Source organism: Mytilus galloprovincialis, chromosome 3, assembly GCF_965363235.1.
Source record: "Mytilus galloprovincialis chromosome 3, xbMytGall1.hap1.1, whole genome shotgun sequence".
Lineage (NCBI taxonomy): Eukaryota > Metazoa > Mollusca > Bivalvia > Mytilida > Mytilidae > Mytilus > Mytilus galloprovincialis.
In genome coordinates this window covers 26739881-26762592 of record NC_134840.1, presented here as the reverse complement: position 1 = coordinate 26762592, position 22712 = coordinate 26739881, and the positions used below count along the sequence as shown (strand labels likewise).

General features: G+C 30.1%; 1 protein-coding gene across 3 annotated transcripts in view; it reads left to right on the top strand.

Annotated features, from left to right (window-relative positions):
- The window catches only part of LOC143067568 (sodium/hydrogen exchanger 2-like), a 74688-nt gene that overhangs the window by 9618 nt on the left and 42358 nt on the right, over positions 1 to 22712 (top strand). For all 3 annotated transcript variants that reach the window (XM_076240911.1, XM_076240910.1, XM_076240912.1), the window contains exons 2-6: positions 7433 to 7505; positions 8538 to 8892; positions 20863 to 20908; positions 21892 to 21933; positions 22508 to 22579. In XM_076240911.1, coding sequence (XP_076097026.1) covers positions 8619 to 8892; positions 20863 to 20908; positions 21892 to 21933; positions 22508 to 22579 — 434 coding nt within the window. In that variant the 5' untranslated portion in view covers positions 7433 to 7505; positions 8538 to 8618. The remainder of the gene's footprint in view (positions 1 to 7432; positions 7506 to 8537; positions 8893 to 20862; positions 20909 to 21891; positions 21934 to 22507; positions 22580 to 22712) is intronic.

Below are 22712 nucleotides of genomic sequence, written 5' to 3'. Positions count from 1 at the left end.
GTTGTCGTACATTAAATCTTATATAACTTGGAAAATTACAAAGTATGCTTAATTAGTCAATACATTAGGGATTTCAAATCCCAGCATTTATGATGACAGCACTGTCAGTGATCCTGGTTTAAATATGAAATATAAAATTTAAAATGCCAAATTATAAGTACATTTAAGTATAGACAGGGTGCACACATATAAGATCATATGTGTACAAATCTCTTAAGCAATAATACTGAGTTACATATAAATTAATTAAAAACAAAATAAATGTTGTTACCTATAAAAATAATATTCAAAGATCTTATTTTTGTTTCTGCACTCTGACCTAAGTTTATTTCATCCAAATTTTATAAAACACCAACACAATTTGACAATGTCATTAAGAACCACAACACAATGACAAATGTCGAACTTGAGCATTGAGTCATTTACTGTTATTATAAAGTTAATATAAAAAAGAAGATGTGGTATGATTGCCAATGAGACAACTATCCACAAAAGACCAAAATGACACAGACATTAACAACTATAGGTCACCGTACGGCCTTCAACAATGAGCAAAGCCCATACCGCATAGTGAGCTATAAAAGGCCCCGATAAGACAATGTAAAACAATTCAAACGAGAATACTAACGGCCTTATTTATGTAAAAAAATGAACGAAAAACAAATATGTAACACATAAACAAACGACAACCACTGAATTACAGGATCCTGACTTGGGACAGGCACATACATAAATAATGTGGCGGGGTTAAACATGTTAGCAGGATCCCAACCCTCCCCTAACCTGGGACAGTGGTATAACAGTACAACATAAGAACGAACTATAAAAATCAGTTGAAAAAGGCTTAACTCATCAGATGGACAAAAATAAGTCCCTTTTAACATGAAAAATTGCTAAGCTCAAGTAGGTGCATTCATATCTTCAGATACTATTTTCTTTTATTTAAGCTTATCTTTAAACATAATAGTTAATTAATGTACTTGTTGTACTTCAAAGTATCATAGGCTATTAATTGCTAAATATATATAGATTCTTCTACTGCATCAAATTTTATACCATAATTATCTACTCAAGACAATTAAATTTCCAAATTTCAAATTCAACTGTTGAGAGTGGGTAATTATAGTATTACACGCAATTTGGTGGTGGAATCTGTTTCTCTAGATCTGATTTTTAGACAATATATGCAGACAGTCTTAATTCCTTCTTACTGAAAACCTGCAAAAGGATGTTTTCTTTCTGTGAGACCTCATCAGACATGGTCATCTTATTCATGACGTCACAATATGCACAATAGGAATATCAGAGGAAAGCAAAAAATGGAATGTCATAATTAATATTAACAAATGAATAACTGAGATCAAATGCACCACACTTGGATTAAATAAAAATAACCAACAGGTCAGGAAAATAATAAATTGAGTAAGAATAAGAGATATACAAATTTATACAGACATCCATTTAGAGTCATTTCTAGAGGATTGACATTTCAATATCTTTTTCCTGTTATCCAATAATCCAATTTATGCAGAATTCAATAAAGTTTTGCCCATTTCTGGTACAATGTTTATTTCTAATTAGCTTAACTTTGTTTCAATAATCCAAACTTTGATAAGATGTATTTTATTGCAGTGTTTAGGTAAAAAAAAAAGTTTTAATTATTATACAATCATATTGCTAAATGAATGTTGGAAGTCTGAAAATTAAAACCAGTAGTGTTAGAATTAGATTTCTAAGCTGACAAATTATTGTCACCCAACAGGATTTTAACTCACACCTTTGATACACTAAAGCACCAATCGCTTCGCCTTTTGTCCAGCCCTCTTGACCTTTCTATGTCATCCACTTAAAACTTTAACCAATATTAGGCCAATATAGAGATATACATAAGACATGTGTTTTGGAGTTTTAAAACTTTTCACATCTCAAAAATAAGGAAAACAAAATGAGACATTATAAGGATTGTATATTGACCACTAAATGTCATTTAGTTATTTATATATGCTACATGTTTGTTGTTGAGCAGTTTTGTTTGGTAAATAGTCCCTCTCAGACCTACAAAGTTAAGTTAATGACAATTATATTTATTTTCAACCTGTTTTGAAGGCACATCAATGGTGTTATTACACATGATCCCTTTGCCAGTTTAGTTCTGTTTCTCATTTAATCACATAGACAATTGCATGTTATGTGATAAATAGTGTTATGATGAGCTTACATAGACTGCACAAGAATACCCTTTAAAGAGATTGATTAAATATCTTCATTGATCTATGTTTCCAAATGTAGAATATGAGCTGTCCCACACAGTAACTTTTAATCATGAGGATTCTCCATATGTGATGAACATGTAGGATTTTTATTACTGATTATCATTAATCATTCATGAGACATTTTTTTAATACCTGAAACTTTGTTTAATCCTATATTTTTGTAAATATTTGATGAAATAACTTATAGTTCTGTGTGTTGATTATGTAAAAAGTAGTCTGATCATTATATTTCTTCTGGCAATCTGGGATTAAAGTTTTTCATTGAAGAGATCTTTTATACACATGTTATTTTTATACGCCTGTTTCTGGGACATATTATTGTATATCATTGTCTGTCAGTCAGTCATCAAGATGTCAGACAATAACTAAAAAAACACTACCATTTGATTTTTATGTGGGGGGCTCACAGTCTGTGCTAAAAACTTTTTCATGTACTAGTTTGGAAACTAAATGTCAAAATTTGTCCCTATCAGACTTTATAAAATTTTCACTAGTCCGAATCAATATTTACTAGTCTGGGGCATCGTACTAGTAGCTAACGGTGCAGACTGGGCTCAAGGATGAAATTTGGAAAAAAGATAGGACAGGAGTTTTGATTAAAATAAAAACTCAGGATGTCAATTTATGTAAAAAAAAAGTCAGGATAAACTGAAAAAAATAGGCTGGACAGAATAGAGTGAAAAATTTAAAGGCAGGATAGAAATTTTCAACAACAAAAATACAGGACAATATTTTTCATCCGAGCCCCCATAAAAATCCCTTAGGTGAATTGTTTATTTCTATTCATGTGAGCTCCCTTTTGATTTTTATAAATTATAGAATTTACGGAGTTATGGGATTTTACTTATAAAAAATGGATATCATGATTATCCAGTTTTCAGACAATAACTCAAAAGTGCATAAGATTCAGATCTTTTTAAAGGGTAAATAAAATGATTTCATATCTTTAATGGATTTAGCTGATATATATCATATTCAATTATTATCAATCAACAGTCAAAAATGTCTAATCAAAACAGTCCATTACATATCAGTTAATATTAAACCACTTAAACATGTTAGAGAATTTGTTGAATAAGTGTTCAATTTGAAGTTATGGTAGCTAGGGTTTCTGGCTAATTAATGCTTGGTAATCAGTTTGAATAATTAAGGGTCACGCTTTCTAATAACCCAAATAATTCAGTCCTTCTATATGTAATCGATCTTTCTTTCTTATTAATGTAGCCTGCCTAGAACAGATAAATATAATGACTGAATTATTTAGGTTAGGGTTGAAAGATAATTTGAAAAACTGAATACTATGTGAACTTTGTATGAAAGAATCAATGATGACAAATGAAATATTTGCCACTGAACATTAAGCAACTAACTATCAATCAATGTTGTACTGTTATACCACTGTCCCAGGTTAGGGGAAGTGTTGGGATCCTGCTAACATGTTTAACCCCACCACATTTTCTATGTATGTGCCTGCCCGGAGTTAGGAGCCTGTAATTCAGTGGTTGTCATTTGGTTATATGATACATATTTGTTTTTCGTTAATTCTTTACATTAATTAGGCTGTTAGTTTTCTTGTTTGAATTGTTTTACATTGTCATTTCGGGGCCGTTTATAGCTGACAAATCTGGGACAGTGGAATAACAGTACAACATAAGAATAAACTATATAAATCCGTTGAAAAAGGCTAAACTCATCAGATGGATAAAATACAAATGGACTTTGACAGGTACTTGTACATCCCAACAACAAAAAGACACTAGGTACAGATTTGAGAGAACTCACAGTTAATGACAGCTAGTTCAAAGCCACTAACAACTACAGTGAGTTGCTTATAGGTGTTACTGTAAAAGTTTACCTATAGCTCAACCTGTTTTTAAAATTGACAACACAATAGGGACATTTAAATTGACCAGTTGGTATTGTTAGATTTAAATCTACCTTGATGCTACCTGTAAAGATTTTTATTCACCTAACCCAAAGTTTCAGCATGCTTTTTTCCTGAACTTTTTCTTACCTAGGATTATTCTATTGAGAGATTTTTATTTTACTGTCATTCAAAATATTAGGAGTTATCAAGCCAAACAAGAATGACTGTATCATATATGTTATTTTCTTGCAGTTTATTTAAAATTGCATGACCTAAAATGCACTACATTTCATCTTAATGTTTGCATAGCCACTACTAGCAGTGTTTAATACCCTAAATAATCCAGTCGTAATATTTCACTCACTTTATGAAACATCAAAATCATATTTGAATAAACAATTTCATTTATTTTTTTACACTGATATTTGACATCTCATCCAGAATTCCAAAGTTTTTAAATAAGTCCCAATTTTATTCATTTTTCACTACTTCACTAGATTTTTTTCTAAATCCATAGTATAAATTCTGATTAACTTCCCATGATATACATCCTAATTTAACAGGTGCAGAATCTATACATAATTCAGAATCTTGTAATTTTTTTTTATCATTTCCATTACTATATTCCAAATAGTTATCCTCACTTTACAAATATTTTGTAATATTTTATTTATATTTTTACTATATATCACTTGATTTTTCTATATCCACAGTAAACATTTTATTTCATTTCCTATTATAAATTTCCAAATCAAACAATATTTGATCCAGAATTTTATAATGACTATTTCCAATTTCACATTCACTTAAAACATTTCCCCACGTTAGGAATATTTTAGAATATTTTACTTTCATTTTTCACTTTATCACTAGATTAGACTATATCCACTGCATTAATTCAACATTTTATTTCATTTCCAAGATCCCATTTAAATGGTAAATCATCTTAAGTTTGTAATAGATCCCAAATTAATAATGAATGTTTTTAAAATCACATTTAAAGCCACAGAAACATGTTGGATGAACTCACACTATATCTCCTACTTGAATTCCAATTTTGAAATTTTTTAATCTTTAACATAACTAAATCCCATCGTATGAAAATTTGAATTTCCTTGAGCAAACACAGCATTTTATGCACAAAAGTCCCACTAATATTATAATAGATTTCAAAGAAAAACACAGCAAGGTATACTCCAAACTTATTTTCGAATTTTACATGTACAACATCATATGTAAGCCCCACAAAACAGTTTGAATGAATTATTTCCTCCTTGATGTCCTTCATGACAATAAAATCTTGAAAAAAACACATCACATTTTGAGAAGCAAAATTGCTATAAAAAATCTAAGAAGTGAATTCAAATAAAATAAATCCAATATTGTATGCACAATGAAACCAAAAGATTTCAAACATTGCAAATAATAATCCAAAATGAGAATCTTGAAGGGACATGTGAAGAAATGAACAACATATCCATCTGAAAATTTAAACTGTAAACACCTGAACAGCTATTTCTTGTTTCACTGGCAGCTGGACAATACTATATATAAGGGTTAGAATTTTAATGAAGCATTTAGTGTGTAAAAACAGTTTAATTTTCAAACATAGTAATACATATTTAATTTGATCTTTTACTGATTTAGAATTTTAGGTAAAAAATAGATAAATTATATATATCAGGGATTTAAAACAATGAAAACCAAAACTATTTTCTTCCCTATCAATTTTTTAATAGAATAATCCTAGGTAAGAAAAAGTTCAGGAAAAAAGCATGCTGAAACTTTGGGTTAGGTGAATAAAAATCTTTACAGGTAGCATCAAGGTAGATTTAAATCTAACAATACCAACTGGTCAATTTAAATGTCCCTATTGTGTTGTCAATTTTAAAAACAGGTTGAGCTATAGGTAAACTTTTACAGTAACACCTATAAGCAACTCACTGTAATAAAAAAAATCATGCATCTAAGAATAAATAATCAATCAATACACATCCAACATTCAATGAATTGAGTGTAAAGACGTCATAAACAGTCAGAGAAAAACATGACCTTGTGCAATGTCAAGATAGAGGTAACAACAGATTGTAGATCCAATTAAGTGTATATGTATTATTATAACATACAAATGAAATTTAGATGGCTTTTAATTAACTGATAAAAAAATCAATATTTATACCAATAAAAACAATATTGAATAATCTTATTAATAACAGTGTTGAATTTGTAACTTTTTAGAATAAGTTTATTTAAAGGATCGACAAGTTTACCAGGATTGTTTCTTAATTTTCTATATGATAGTGTTTAATAAGTTGGGATATGTTTTTAGCCAATAGTTTTTGTGGTACTGAATAAGAATGCATGAAAGACTGGAAATATTTCCATTTAATAGAAAGAAGAAAGAATATTAGGTATCCATCCATAAAACAAAATCAGTACAAAAAGCACACACAAAATTGCTGTTCTTCACAGTTGCACATTACAGATACTATTTGACCCTAGTATGAGAGTGCCTTTTATAAATCAAGTATTGTAGCAGGATATATTCCTTAGTTTCAACTCTTCTTTTTCACCAATATTGATTTGTAATCTATAAGTATTTATGTACATATTTTTTCAGATACATTCCTCCGTTTTAAAAGGCAAAGGGATTTTGAGAACTTACAATGTTTGTTGCTTTTAAAAATGTTTATTTTTACAAGAGAACCTTATCAGAGTACAATAGAGTACTTTTACAAATTGTGACTTTTAAAGGCAAAGGGATTTTGAGAACTTACAATATTTGTTGCTTTTAAAAATGTTTATTTTTACAAGAGAACCTTATCAGCGTACAATAGTTTACTTGTACAAATTGTGACTTTAATGGAGTTGTTTCATTGGCACTTTAATACTTTATCTTCTTATATCTACTTAGTTTATTAAATCATATTTGATCTTATGACTGTGTTGTAATCTTTTTATTGTGTGAAGTTGCAAACATTTATTGACTTATTTTAATGATGTTGCTATACCTATATTGGCATTTCTCTGCATACATATTGACTGTTTTAGGAAGAAGAACATCCAGATTAGGATATCTTCAAAGATATTTATTCAATTTATATTGGGAATTGATTGGTTGCCTTAAGTGAGATGATAATGACTGTAAAAAATAATTGTGATGTGGCAAAAGCAATGTAGGTCTGAGATATTGGATATTTCTTTCAGAGTGACCCAGCAGCTCTCCTGTGTATCAGGTTATGTATGAATCTGTCAATTGCACTAAGTAGTTTACATTTGTCTTTATCTGCAGATGATTGGTTGTACAGAAGAGGAAGCATAATTGTTTAACTGAATAAATGGAATATTTGTACTTGGAATTACAGGTCAGTAGGTTTTCTTTTTATGGATCATAGTTATATAAGATCACAAAAATTTAAGTTGAGTAAAATTGAGAATGGAAATGGGGAATGTGTCAAAGAAACAACAACCTGACCAAACGGAATAAAAAAACAAAAAAAAAAACACCAATAAGTTTTCAACACAGTGAAAACATCCCTTACCCAAAGGCATGCTTCAGCTAGCCCCTAAACAAAAATGTGTTTTTGAGTATAAAAGTCATGTCTTATCACTGTACATCATAAAGAGTTTGATTAGAATTTTTTTGTCAAATTATTTCTGGGCTTATATGAGAGGGAACAATTGTATATTTGGTCTGCAGCTTCATATTGCTGAAGCGTAACGGTTAAGCAATTTTGATATCTGCCTTGCAGCTGCTTTCTATTTGCTGATGATTATAAATTTTACAGCACTCTTTGTGAAAGAAAAACTTTGGTCACACTTTTTTTGGCCTCTTAAAAGGGAATTATTTCATATTTGATTTTCAGCTCCATAATGATGAATTCTAGAATTAAAGCAATTACCATACAGCCACTTCCTATTTGCCTATAAATTAAAATTTTACAACACTCATTGTTTACAGAAAATTCTCATCAATATTTCTTAGCTTTAATGAAAGAGAATGATCAGTAATGCTTCAATATACATGTATGTACATGTCACTTCAATTAATTGCATGCAGTGACACATAGGTCTAGATCTGGTATTGGTATTTTTATATTATACTTATATATTTATAAAAGTAAAATGTCAATGAAAAATGCAAGTATGAATATAAAAAAGAAAATAAGAAAATGCAAATATAAGATAAGCTTACATTATTTTTTACTAGTTTAACTCTTCACAGAAAATATTCATGATAAACTGCATCCATAATTTAAAAAATGAGGTTTTTTTTTAGTGTTATGTAATAGACATACTATAAGCAGGCTTGGAATAATGTAAACGATGTAGATACATGTACACCAAAATATTTGCATTTTCCCCTCTTTTATTTTCCATGTTAAATTTCATTTCAGACATAAATCCTAATATGTGAACGATTTAGTTGACAGTTAGTTAGATATAGAATACTACTTCCAAGTAATCCAAGAATAAACATGGAGAACATAAAAACATTAACATCTTTGATCTTCATTTGGACATTGTGTTTCTCTATGTGTGTTTGTAATACTGGAGGAGGAGTTAACCACCAACCCAAGCACAACACAGATAATAGTAGTACAAAAAGTAACAATACACCTCACGATGACAACAACACAGATCACCATGGTCATATTCATGGTGTAGAAATAGCTGAATGGAAATTTGATGAGTTACGAGAGCCTTTCATTTTTACTATTGTTGTTTTATTAGCTGGACTCAGCAAAATTGGTAAGTAACCTTAGAAAGAGAAATAGAAAACAGAAATATTCCTTTAATGTCATTATTTATGAATATTTGATCATCAAACATTCTTCCTAAAAATGTAAAAATATTTACGAACTTTACAATCTTTATCAACTGATGGTAGCTACTAGAATGTGAGATTGATTGATAATGAGTATGTCATTATCCAAGTACATTGCCATTGGTCAACAGTAATCACATGTTTGTTTCCGTCAAAATTAAAAAAACCAAACTACATCAATGTGAGACTTAAAAAGTAATTCCAATATATGTGGATTAATCCCAAAGGCACCTAATAGCTCAGAAATCATAAGAGCTGTTCAAAATCTGATGACATTTCATATATCTGCAATTTAATCTTACCAACATGACCAAGATATACAGTTAAAAAGTATAAATGCTGACCTTTATATTTCCAATTTATGTTATTAAATCTCCAATGATTTGTTTGCAAAACAAAAAGTAATTAATCATACAATTCTAAAATATGCATAAGAAGACTTGTCTCCTGGATATTAATAAAAGGAGATGTTGGTTGATGGTTTGATTGAGTAGCATTGAGTGGCATACATGTATACATATATATAGAAGACACAAGAAAGATCAGATCAGAATGGCATTCAACTTTTTAATATCTGTGTCACAATTGCAATATGTATATCTTATTTGAGAAAAAAATGGCCATTGCTTGTGGAAAGGCTCAGTTTTCATCCAATTTTCACTATAACATGTATAAACATGATAAATTTTACCTTAGATAATGAATATTTTTTTCTTTAATTCAAGGAAAAGTTCCTACTGTGACTGTATACTTTACTATGTTTCAATTGTAAAAGTCTGCTATAATGTGTAGAATAAAAAAGCCAATATATTATTTGAGGGGATGCCATAGAAAAATGCTGAATGAGTGTTGCATTATGGGAAGGTCACTGTTTTGTCATTTACAAGGACGCTGAGTATGAGCAACACATATTTATTTTAAAATAATTACATTAGATGTATGTTTCATTATAATATTTTATTCTGATTGGCTAACTGCACATCACGTGTTATTCCGTAAGCAGTTGCATTGCTCAATACAACTTTTCATTCATGATAACACGTACTCCAACAATAAAGTGCACAGGTGAATTAAATAATAAAATATATAAAATTCGTGTTTTCATAATCATAGCTAAAAAATGTAATTATAAGTATTGAATGCTTCTTTTTGTAACTTTATAGGGTTGTAAAAGTGTTGACCGTGCGTACATTTTTAGAATGAAGCGCTTCAGCGCTTCATACAAAATGTACTTCGGTCAACGCTTTTACATTACACCCCAATAAATTTACAAAAAGAAGCATTCAATTCTTAAAAAAAATCCATTTAAAAATTTTCGGGAAAAGGTTGTATTTTATTCAGGAAGGAAATGAGAGATCCTGTCAAAAAAATTTGTGATCAGAGATAAAAATTGATTATGTCAAAGATCTGTGAATGGTATCTCTTATTTTAGGTACAATGCTGGGGCATGAACAATGTATGATCAAAAAGTTTTTATTTTACATTTCTATTCGATTAATTTAATTAACTGTATGTGTAGTGTATGTAAAACAACTGTATCAACTATAGGAACTAATGAAGAACTACTGTTATATTCCTGTGGTCGTACAAAACATGGTGGATTAAACCTGGTTTTATAGGTTACTAAACCTAACACTCGTATGACAGTTGTTTTTAGTTCCTTTATATTGATTTTGGATGAGCAACCCAAACAGACATGTATTTATATAATTGTTTATTGTAACAATCAAATTGTAAACATACAGCACAAACATACAACAAATTTACAAAACTGACAAAATAAAATAAATTCAAACAAACATCCGAAGAAATCTATTATTGTAGTTGAAAGTAAATCAGTCAACAACCCCAGTGAAAAAAGTTTTAGTATCTTATGCCATATATTATAGACAGATGTAGTGCTCCATTTTGATTTGATTATATAAACTGACACTCTGTTGTCTCTACTTTTGTTATATACCTACTATGTTTGCCAATGAATCAACATTATTTCCTGTGTAATCATGATAAATAGAATCTTATTCAATATGTTTCTTTCAAAAAATGGCTACTGATTCTTTAACAAATTAGATTGGTCAAGTAGTTGCATGATGTAAATGTGTATTTATGGTCTGTGAAACAGAGATCAGGTTACAAGAACCATTATAAGTCCAGACAGGAAACCCTATAGATGTAACAGCTAGTGAAGTCTCAAATTGATATATGTTACACCATAAGGTTAAAAGTGTTCTTTGCCTGAAATTGGAAAATTGAATTATTGATTTTATTTTGACTAAATATAGTTAAGAAATGCTGAAGTTACAGAGCCTGTTGTACAAATATTTCTATCACACCATAAAATGGTGGTCATCTGATGGCTATATAAACTTTCTTAGATACCATTAAGGAGAGTTGTCTCATTGGCTAACATCATAATCATACCACATCTTCTTTTTATATTTGAAAAACAAAAAAGTTTAGCAATATATACGTCAACTATATTAGTTGTATGGAAGGATTGTAAGGTGTATATGTCTGTCTGGCAGGTATAATCTGACCATGACCTCATTGTTAAGTTTGTTTCTTAGATGCTAAAGGCAATAGGTCAACTATATTTAAGTTTATTTGATAGTTGTAGTAAAGATTTAAATTTAGGACTGTCAACTTAATATCAAAGGTTACTTTAAATTATAATGCCAGACATTTCGGCATGTGCACTCTTGAATTTAATTGTTCTTTGCCGTCTCAACACTTTCTAAGCTTGATTGATGTTTTATTTGTTGTGCTTTAGGTTTAAAGAACTAATGGTGTTAAATGCACTTTATTTGTTTTGATGATTTCATGCTATTTTAAGTTATTTTAAGGATGACTACTTGCCTGTAGCTATAGATTAAAATGTTAGACTTTCCCTCCCAGATATCATTGATATTTTTAAAACTGGTTTGATAAAGTGGTGTTTTTAGGTTTTTCCTGGTATTTTCAAAAGTCTCAAAGGCCTGAAGTTTTCCTGTTGATTGCCATGCTCAGACTTATTGTTTGCACTCCTACCATATCTTCTTATTTCTATTTCTACTTACGATAAAGTATTATCCAAGTTCTAACATTGGTTTTAAGAAATGATCTGACAACAGTTTCAAGGAAATAAATAAAGATAGTATGAACAATAAACATGATAAACAATTCAAGGAATGTATGGGGAAAAACAAGACATTGTTTACTCTTTATGATATTCCTTCTGAAAAAATGATTTCTCTCTATTTCTTTTTATTCCTGAAATATCTAATATAAAATCAATAGTCATATAATATGCTGATAATAGCTCAAGCAGCTACATTTATATGCCAATAAAGTCCAATAAAACAGATTCTTGGAATCATTCTACTCTACTTTAATGGTGGACAATGTAATCAGCTGTGGACATACAAATCATGTCTATTTATTTGCTGTCAGTTAAAAGGAAATTTATATGGTTATAATTTGATAAAGATGGCTTGAAATCTTAAATTTGTTGAATTATTTAGAATCTTGGGAATGACTAATCTTTGTAAGAACACTTGTGATTTCATCAGAGCTTATGTAATTAACTAGACAATGAAGAAAAAAGAATACCAGTAAGATTCAAATACAAATAAACCATTTGAACAAATATAAAAGACTTTTAAGTTTATAAGTATAAAGCCCTGTTGTCACTATCAAAGTTAATTTGGTCAAAGTTTTCTTTGATTAGGAAAACTTGGTCCAAGTCATGATAAGACTATTGTCACTATCAAAGTTTTTCATTAAGTCATAGGAAAAACAGCATTGCGTTTAAATAATTTCTGCCTACAAATGTATAAGTTCATCCAAGTTTCCCGAAAAAAAAATAGGATGAGATTCTATTCCATTAAGTCTGTCAAACTTTTTGATAGATATTTTCTTTTACACTTATCACAATAAAAAATAAACGTCAAAAACTTTGACCAAGAAAATTTTAACGAGAAACATTTACCTGGCTAACTCAAAGAATTCAAAGTTATATGGAAATTTTAATGATTTAACAGAAAAATAAAACATTTGGCTTTGATTAGCAATGCATAATATTCAAACTTAGACCCTGTTTACACTGACAAAAAAGATTGATCTTTACTAAGATCAATCTTTGGTCCAGTGTAAATTGGTAAGATCGATCTTATTTGAATCAATTTTTTTTTGGTGTAAACGCTTAGACCCTGTTTACACTGGCAACGAAATTGAATCGATCTTTATTTGAATCGATCTTAAAAAGACCAGTTCATGTTTGCATTGCACACGCATGATTGATCGAGATCGGTCTTATTTAATCGTGTGCATTTACACTACAACATAAAAAGAACGGATCTGACTTTTATTTTCCTATCGAAATGTAACAAAAACCTGAAAAAAGATTGATCACAATCGATCTAAGCATTTACACCCCCAAAAAAATTGATTCAAATAAGATTGGTCTTTTTAAAACCACCTCTACAGGTAGACTTTTTAAGTCTGATTGAAGATCGATCTGGCCCGTTTACATTGGATCAAAGATCGATCTTGTAGCTCACTTGGCCCGAAGGGCCAAGTGAGCTTTTCTCATCACTTGGCGTCCGGCGTCTGGCATCGTCCGTCGTCCGGCATCGTCCGTCGTCGTTAACTTTTACAAAAATCTTCTCCTCTGAAACTGCTGGGCCAAATTTAACCAAACATGGCCAAAATCATTATTAGGGTATCTAGTTTGTCAGTGTAAACAGGGTCTTAGACCAATCGTGATCAATCTTTTTACAGGGGTAAATATTTAGATAGGAAAATAATTGATCTTGCTTGTGCAATGTAAATGCGAACTGGTCTTTTTAAGATCGATTCAAATAAAGATTGATTCTATTTCGTTGCCAGTGTTAACGGGGTCTAAGATGTGCTGTCACTTTTCAATCCATATTTAAATGTTTGTCCTGTTATGTAATGAATTAAATTTCATTCAATCACAAGAACATGTATTAAAATTTTCCCAAAAGACTCTTGATTGTTAAAATTGATAACATTAATCTACAGGGATTCATTGTAAAAAAAATGGAAATCAGGAAATCAGTTGGTTCCTGTGATATATAAGAGGTCAATTTTTTAAAATTCCTCATTATCAATAATTTTATTGTTGTCTTACCTGCTTTTAATGTTGAGTTGTAAGACAGTGGTGTCATTTTTCATGCAACACATTGAATACAAAATATTTTATGACAAAGTCTATTACCATGATTACAGAATACGGTTAGTAACACTACCAGACCAAGAGTATTCAATAAAATCATCAAGTTAAACAGAGACTTTATTTATCCTTAAGAGAATATAATTCAACATGTCAAATATATACATAAATTGTGTTCCACAGTTTTGGCTATTAGTGAGTACATTTATTAAAATTGCAAGCAACACATAAGCAGGGATTTGGTACACATAAGTTAGTATGAAAAAATACTCTTGTGGTTTCAATTCACGAGGATTTGAAATTGGTGCATCTCACAAAAAGCATTATAAATATATATTTTACTATAATCATAAATAAATTCAATTACTGTCAAAGTGCTTAAATTTATATTGTGATTGGTTTGTTTAATTTGCATTAGACATTTTGTTTCAGATTTTGATTTGGATTAAGAAAAAAGATGATATTTTTAAAAATTGTAAATTTAAATACTGGTAGTCCAGCTGTATACATTCACTTCTCTGTTCACAACACACCCATAGCCAGGGGGTTCCAGGGGTTGTAGGAATTCCCCTTATAAACAAATAAGCACTGTTAAAGTTACTGTTGACTTTCTGTTTGAATTGTAACTGTTATTGTTGAGTATGAATATATCGAACCTTTTATTATTCTACTCACTGTTGGTTTTGTTTTTTTTAAATCACAAGCAATCAAAACTTCAGCAACTTTTTTTTTTTGGTGACCAGTCAGTGGTACCAGGTTCACATATTGCTTTTTTCTTTGTTTAAAGAAAGCAACTTGTCTGGTCTAAAATGTACCTATGTTCCTGAAATTTTCAGAGCATGCATGTGTTTTTTTTATTCTTCTGAAAAGATGTTTTCTTACATCAAAAATTATAAGCCCCTCTTTTGAAAATAGTGAAGCAAACTGTGGTCTGAAAACTTATTGTACATAAATAGGTAGTCAAAATTTTTCTTCCTTCTAAAACAGACTTGATTAATGTAAAATGGCCAATATGTTACACAGGAAGTTCTTTGTAGAAAAAGCCCTTTGACCTTTGTGAACATTAGAAAAAGTTGAGTATTTGCACATATGATAACTGTCCCTTGAGTGTTTGAAGTATGAAACATAAGTAAAAGAATATAATTTTCAATACATCATTGTCTTGAGACTTATTACTTTTTTTTTAAATAATAGGAAATTGAGTTCTTGGATAGTTGTTGTTTCAATGTGGAGAATGAATAAGTTGTATCACATGACATATTTGTAGATTTCTAACGTTATGTTTTATTGTCGAGCCTTCGACTTTAGTCGAAAAAGCGAGACATAGCGATCCTACATTCCGTCGTCGTCGGCGTCGTCGTCGTCGTCGGCGGCGTCCACAAATATTCACTCTGTGGTTAAAGTTTTTGAAATTTTAATAACTTTCTTAAACTATCCTTGAATTGTACGAAACTTTGACAGAAGCTTGTTTATGATCAGGAGATAGTATCCAGAAGTAAATTTTGTAAAAATAAAATTCCATTTTTTCCGTATTTTACTTATAAATGGACTTAGTTTTTTCTGCCAGGAAACATTACATTCACTCTGTGGTTAAAGTTTTTAAAATTTTAATAACTTTCTTAAACTATCCTGGAAATGTACAAAACTTGGCCAGAAGCTTGTTTATGATCAGGAGATAGTATCCAGAAGTAAATTTTGTAAAAATAAAATTCCATTTTTTCCGTATTTTACTTATAAATGGACTTAGTTTTTCTGCCAGGAAACATTACATTCACTCTGTGGTTAAAGTTTTTAAAATTTTAATAACTTTCTTAAACTATCCTGGAATTGTAAGAAACTTGGCCAGAAGCTTGTTTATGATCAGAAGATAGTATCCAGATGTAAATTTTGTAAAAATAAAATTCCATTTTTCCCGTATTTTACTTATAAATGGACTTAGTTTTTCTTCCAGTTAACATTACATACAGTCTGCAGTTAAAGTATTTAAAACATTTTTAAGATTCTTAAACTAGCCTGGATTTTTACCAAACTTGGACAGAAGCTTCTGACAATCAAAAGATAGTATCGAGAGGAATAATTTTATTGATTTTTTTCATTATTTTTGATGAGTGTGTGATTAACAGCAAAAGTAGGCGAGACACTGGGTTCCGCGGAACCCTTACAAATTTTTGTAAATGAAATGTGACACGGTAGAAAACTCCATCTCAGAACTGAAATATTAGTTAACATTCATGCTATTGGAATGTTTTTTGAAATTCTATAATCTACAAAAAGTAAGACAACTGAGTGATTTTCACTGATTGGAGAAGACATACTGCAGAAAGTAATTAAATCATCACAGTTTGATCCTTGTCTTGTAATGAGAAACCATAGAAAATTTTATGTCATGTTCACTGTCTTTAGCTTAACAAATGACAGCTACACATGAACATTAGCTGACATTAGCTATACAATTAGAAACTATTCAATGCAGGGTAATACTTTGGTAATGGTTAATTGTCGTTTTGCTGAATTGGATTTTATTTGGTCATCAATTTTGAATAACATGAATAATGCATGATATGCAATTTGTGATTAGATTTTGGACATTTAGGCTTATAGTGTTTGTGACTGTTTGTTGTTTAAAATTGAGGATGGGATAGTAAAAAATCTGTTTAATTTCTACACAACATAATAAACATTATCTTTTGATGTAAATTTTACATTTTCTGATATGAATAATAAAAGACTCAGAAAGATATAAAGAATTTATAGAAATTAATGTCAGAATGAAACTTAAAACTGTTGTGGAGAGTTGTCTCATTGGCAATCTTACCGCATCTTTTTTTTTATATTATAAGACAATATTGTCCTGTTAATACTTATGCATACTTAAGGTTAGTACAGTAGTTTTTGCTGAATATGTTTCATATCTCATATATCAGCATGCTGAGGAAAATATTATAATCACTCTGAATAGAAAAATATTTTTTTGTGGTGTATTATAAAATGATTGTAATTTGTTGAAGAGAATGGCTGTACAAACTTATTTTCTTTTGATGGTAATAAGTATTGCTGGTTTGAGATGGATACTAATTGGTGTTGAATTTTGTAAATCATGGTGACTGATGCGAGATTTCTTCTTTGTTGTAGTGTCAGCCAGCTTAGATGTTCAAGCATGGCTTTTACACTGAATTGGCAGCTGTATTGATCAAGTGTATACCTGGCAGCTATTTTCTGGATCATTTCATTTATATATTAGTCGTTTCTGCCAGGGGTCCAAGACGACTCTGCAATATTCTATATTTAGTCTGACATATATTTTGTAAGCAAGTTCTTATGCTGCTGGTTTTCACATTTCTTTTAATAAATCTTAATGATGCATTTGTTTTATTTGTGTTGTTATTTTTATGTGAGTTCCAAATAACATTGTTAGTGCTGATAAGGCCAATATATTAAGCTTTGTCTGTTGATTTGTATACGACCACAAAAAAAAATTTGGATTGTAAAATGGTATAATGTTGTCATCTGCATCGTTGTCAGAAGGCACATTTGGTTTCAGGACAATAACTTTAATTTAAGTGAATTGATCTCTTTTAAATTTTTTGAGAAAGTTCACTATCTTAAAAGGAAGGTTGGGATTGATTTTGGTGATGATGGTCCAATTTAATAAATAAAATGCAACTTTTTAGGAATTAGGGACCCAAAAGGGGTCAAAAACAAGCATTTTTCTAGTTTCAGAATAATAACTTGCTCAATGCTTAATACCACAAAATGAAGGTTGGGATCTATTTTGGGAGTTATGGTGCCTACAATTTAGGAATTAAGGTTCAAAAAGGTACCAAAAAGAAGCATTTTTGTAGTTTCTGGACAATAACTAGTGCATAAGTGTATGGATTTCTCTGACATTATATCCCAAGGTTCCATATCTTAAAGGGAAGGCTGGGGTTGAGTTTGATGGTAATTGCCCCAAACATGCAGGAATTGGGGACCAAAAACAAGTATTTTTATACGCCCGTAAAATTTTTGACAAAACGTATTATGGTATACAAATGTGCAGCGTCTATCTGTCTGTCGTACCGTCTGTCTGTCCGGCGTCCACATGTCGCACCTTAACTTGAGAACCACTTATCCAAATTTCATGAAACTTGATATAGTTGGTTCTCATGATGGTCAAATGGTCCGTATACTTTTTGGTGAAAATTTTTTTTAATTACAGGACTCTATAACTAAAACAGGGTGTGTTTTTTTTACATGATGCGCCATATCTCAAAAACAATTTATGATTATTGTATTGCATTAAACTGTTCACACTTCTTAGTAATATTAATCTGAAGATCTGTATACTTTTTGGTGATTCAAAATTTTATTTAAGAAGTATTGATTTTTTTGAAAAAAAAGGGGGGGATTTTCATATGTTATGCCGTATCTCAAAAACCAGTTATGATTATTGCATAAAACTTAACACACTTCTTAGTTATATTACTCTGAAATACTTTTTGGTGATGATTTAAAATTTTATTTAAGAGGTAGTGAGTTTTTGTAAAAAAAAAAAAAGGAGGGGGGCGGTGGATTTTCACATGTCAAGCTGTATCTTTAAAATGATTTATGAATATGGCTTAAAACTTTTCACACTTCTTAGTGATATTAATCTGCAAAGTTTTTGGTGATGATCGAAAATTTTATTTTAGAGTTTTTGTAAAAAAAGTGGGTGTTTCATAAGTCGCGCCGTTTCTTAAAAAGGATTTTGACTATTGCTTAAAACTTTACACACTTTTTAGTTATACTTATGTACAGATCTGTATAATTTTTGATGATGATTCAAGATTATTGAGTTTTTTGTAAAAAAGTTTTTTTTTTCACATGTTGCGCCGTACCACAGAAACTATTTATGATTTTTGCATAAAACTTCTTACACAAGACGAAGGGCTTATCATGCGCAAGTGGTGCAGCTGTTTATTCTAGTTTTCAGACAATAACTTGTGTTTAAGTGTATTTATCTCTCTGAAATTGTGCTACAAGGGTCCATACTACAAAGGAAAGTCTGGAATTGAGTTTGGGAGTAATTGCTCCAAAGGGGGGGAATTCAAAAAGTGGGGGGGGGATTTTTTTTATTTTTATTTTTTTTTGAAAAGTTTCAACAAGAAATCTTCAATTGCACAATATTTGGCAATAAAGGACAAGGTTCACTTATGGCCCAAAATGGCCTAAAATATCAACTTTATCATAAAACACCAAAACGGTCTCAATTTGGTTCGTAAATGGGTCGACTTCAAAAGTCTAAATTCTAAATATATCAGGTCTTTTAATAAAAGTACATAGTATTCTCCAAAGTAAGCCCATTTTGCCAAAATATGATGATTTTGTGCATTTTTCAGACCTAAAAGCTTTAGAAACACCTTGGCCGCCACCTACGATCCAAAATGTGTTGTAACCAAAAGATTCCAATTTTGATATAGATTTCATCAATATAAAAACTTTATGGATCGTAGATGGCAGCCAAGGTTAATTATGCCAAAAACAATTAAAATTATGGGAAAAAAGTACCAAAATTGACCTTTTAATACTAATTATGTTTATTTAAGGGGTTATAGCTCCATAAATTGTAATGGAAAGTGCCAGAAATTTTTTTTTTTGTCTTAATAATATTATCACAAGTATTTCTATTTGAAATTTGTAATTTTTTGGCCCGATTTAAAAAACATAAAAAATTCAGGGCCAATTTTAACCCTTTGTGAACCTTCTCCTTTGTAAGACCTTTCACCACGTTTATTTTGTGTCAGAAACCTATATTATGTCAAAAATTTGATCACAATCTAAATTCAGACAGTATCAAGCTTGAAAATTGTGTTCAAACTTGCCCAAACTGTTCAGGGTTTGACCTCTGCGGTTGTATCAGGCTGCGCTCACCAAAGCATTTTATTATTTTATATATGATCATGTTGTGTGTATTCAAAGATGATTGGTTAAATGTTTTTGATCCTTTAATTTTAACAAATGCATTTTACTATAAAAAAGCAAGCAAGGGAGAAAAATCTCTGTGTCAACTTTTTATTTAATCAGTATTGGTCTTTTTCTTGGGCAACTAAATGAGTTTAAAGCAAAAAAAATCCATGATGACTGGGAGTTTCTCTAAAGGGTGATTGTCAGGTGTTACTTTGGTGCAATAACCAACCAAACAATTGGTCATTTATCTATAAACATTGAATTTATTTGATATACCTCATACACATTTTTTCTTTTGAAATCAATATACTTGTGCAGTGGTGCTAGATTTAAAGTCCTTGGCTGTATTGATAGCTTTAGTTACTGATTGTTTATGGTGTAGATGAGAATCTTCTACCCCATGAGAATTTTATGTACTTTACTGTAATACTACACTCACATGAGAGAAATTCAGAGTATATAAGAATCACTTTGTTTTGTATTTGTAAATATTATTCAGATATACATATTGATCTAATAGTATTCTATATACTGTTGTCTGGCTTTTTAACTTCTAAATCAGCCTTGAAGTATACTTGTAATATGCAGTATGTTACATATTATTACAGATGTTCTTTGCTAAAGGGGGAATTACAGGTAACATTGACATGACTCCTTGCTTCAAGGAAATATAGGAAAAATTCAGGGGAGACCTTGTATCATTGATAAACGATTTTATGAGAATTTGAAGAACATTAAATGTTGAATTAAGATTTAAGATTTAAAACACTAATGCCGGTTACGTTTCTCTTTTCAGGCTTCCATTATACAGACAAGCTATCTTCCCATGTTCCAGAATCTTGGTAATTCTATAGCTATTAGTCATCAATCTCAATGAAACAATTCATCACATGTTTATCTTTAGAACCGTATGATCCCATTAGTAATAGTGCTTCTTTTGCATTTGTTCAGCATGAATAACAAACAAAATGCTTAGGCAAATTAGATTTTGATCATGAGCTTTGATTTATATTTATTAAAAAAACAATTGTAATTATTCTGGAACTATAAATAAGGTAAAACACTGAACAAGTTAAAATTGTACTCTTATTCAATTTTAAAGTAATCATTAATTTAAAAACCATTTAAGCAGAAATTTGTCAGGTTAGATTATAAAAGAGGGTGGTAATGGGGGTACCTTCATGATGAATAACGGTAAAAAGATTTGCAAAATGACGTTAACGGTATTTTATTGTGCATGACGATAAAATGTACACTTTCTTTTAGAAGATAGAGAAATTGACTGATTTTGACGAATCCCATTAATTTTTTCACAAGTATGACGGTAATGATAATTATTTGAGACCTCTGACAACTCAGGATAAGTATATTTTGACGAATAACGGTAAAATTTAAACCAATTCGATGCTAACGGTAGCCGAAAATGACCCTTTGATGCCTGACGGTAAAGGGCATTACTACCCTCATTAAATGAAATTAAAATCAGAATACACTGAATATCTTTCAGATTTTAAAATAATCATAATTTCTGGTCTGAATATTTTCACAATTAAACCTGGATTTATAGCTAGTTAGACCTCTCACTTGTTTAAAAAGTCACATAATATTTCATTGAATTGAAAACAAATGTGTGAACAAAAACTATCTGACATGGCAAATGGTTGCAAATATTTTTTTGTCTCTATTTTGACTCAATTATGCCTGTTGTGTAACAAAATTTAAGGATGTGGTTGAGGGATCAGGCATTCTGTCATCCTGACACATCTAGTGATAGTTGTCTAACTAATATTCTGTGTTTATAAAAACTTTTATTTCTATTTTGTAGTTTGCTAATCGTTATTGGAACTGCTTTTGGTGTTATATTTTTGTAAGTAAATAGGTTATAATTAGTTCTGTATTGTGTCCAATTTGTTTGTCACAATTTATAAAATTTTTAAATATTTTGTTATTACAATAAGCTGATTATTGAGTTACAGAAAAGATATTTCTGTTTCCAGTGATGATATGGTATAGTAGCTTTATATAGCAAATAAAGAGATGTGGTATGATTGCAAATAATACATTAATCTGCCAGAGTTCAAATGATGTATTGAGCAGTTAGAGATCACCATGCAGTCTTCCAATTTTTTTTTTTTTTTAATTCCTAAAGGGGCTGAGGAATGGATTTGAAAATACAAGAATGCCATGGGCCTCTCTCTTCTGTAAGAGGTAACCTTGGTTAATTGGAAAATTAAGGAATGAGATGCAACTTCCAATGAAACAGCTACCATCATAAATCATTATAGAAAAAAGTTAAACATCAAGACATTTACAGTAAGTAAAAAGATCAGCAGAATAAAAAACAGAGAGAAAATTTTACACATCAGGAATGATTTACTGTAAGAATTATACATTGTTTGTCAGCTTGTAAAATATTTTAATTGTTTCTTTTTCCTTTTCAGCTTGACTGGGATTTCAGAAAAATTGCCAGAATTTTTTACACCAGATACCTTCTTCCATTTTCTTCTTCCACCGTATGTATTTTATTTACATGAGTAAATTATAGTATAGTACATGTGATTTAATTTAAGGATATTCTGAAATTAGGCACACAAATGGTTTTTATTCACAACAAAAATCATAAATAGATAAAAAGTTGCAATGTAT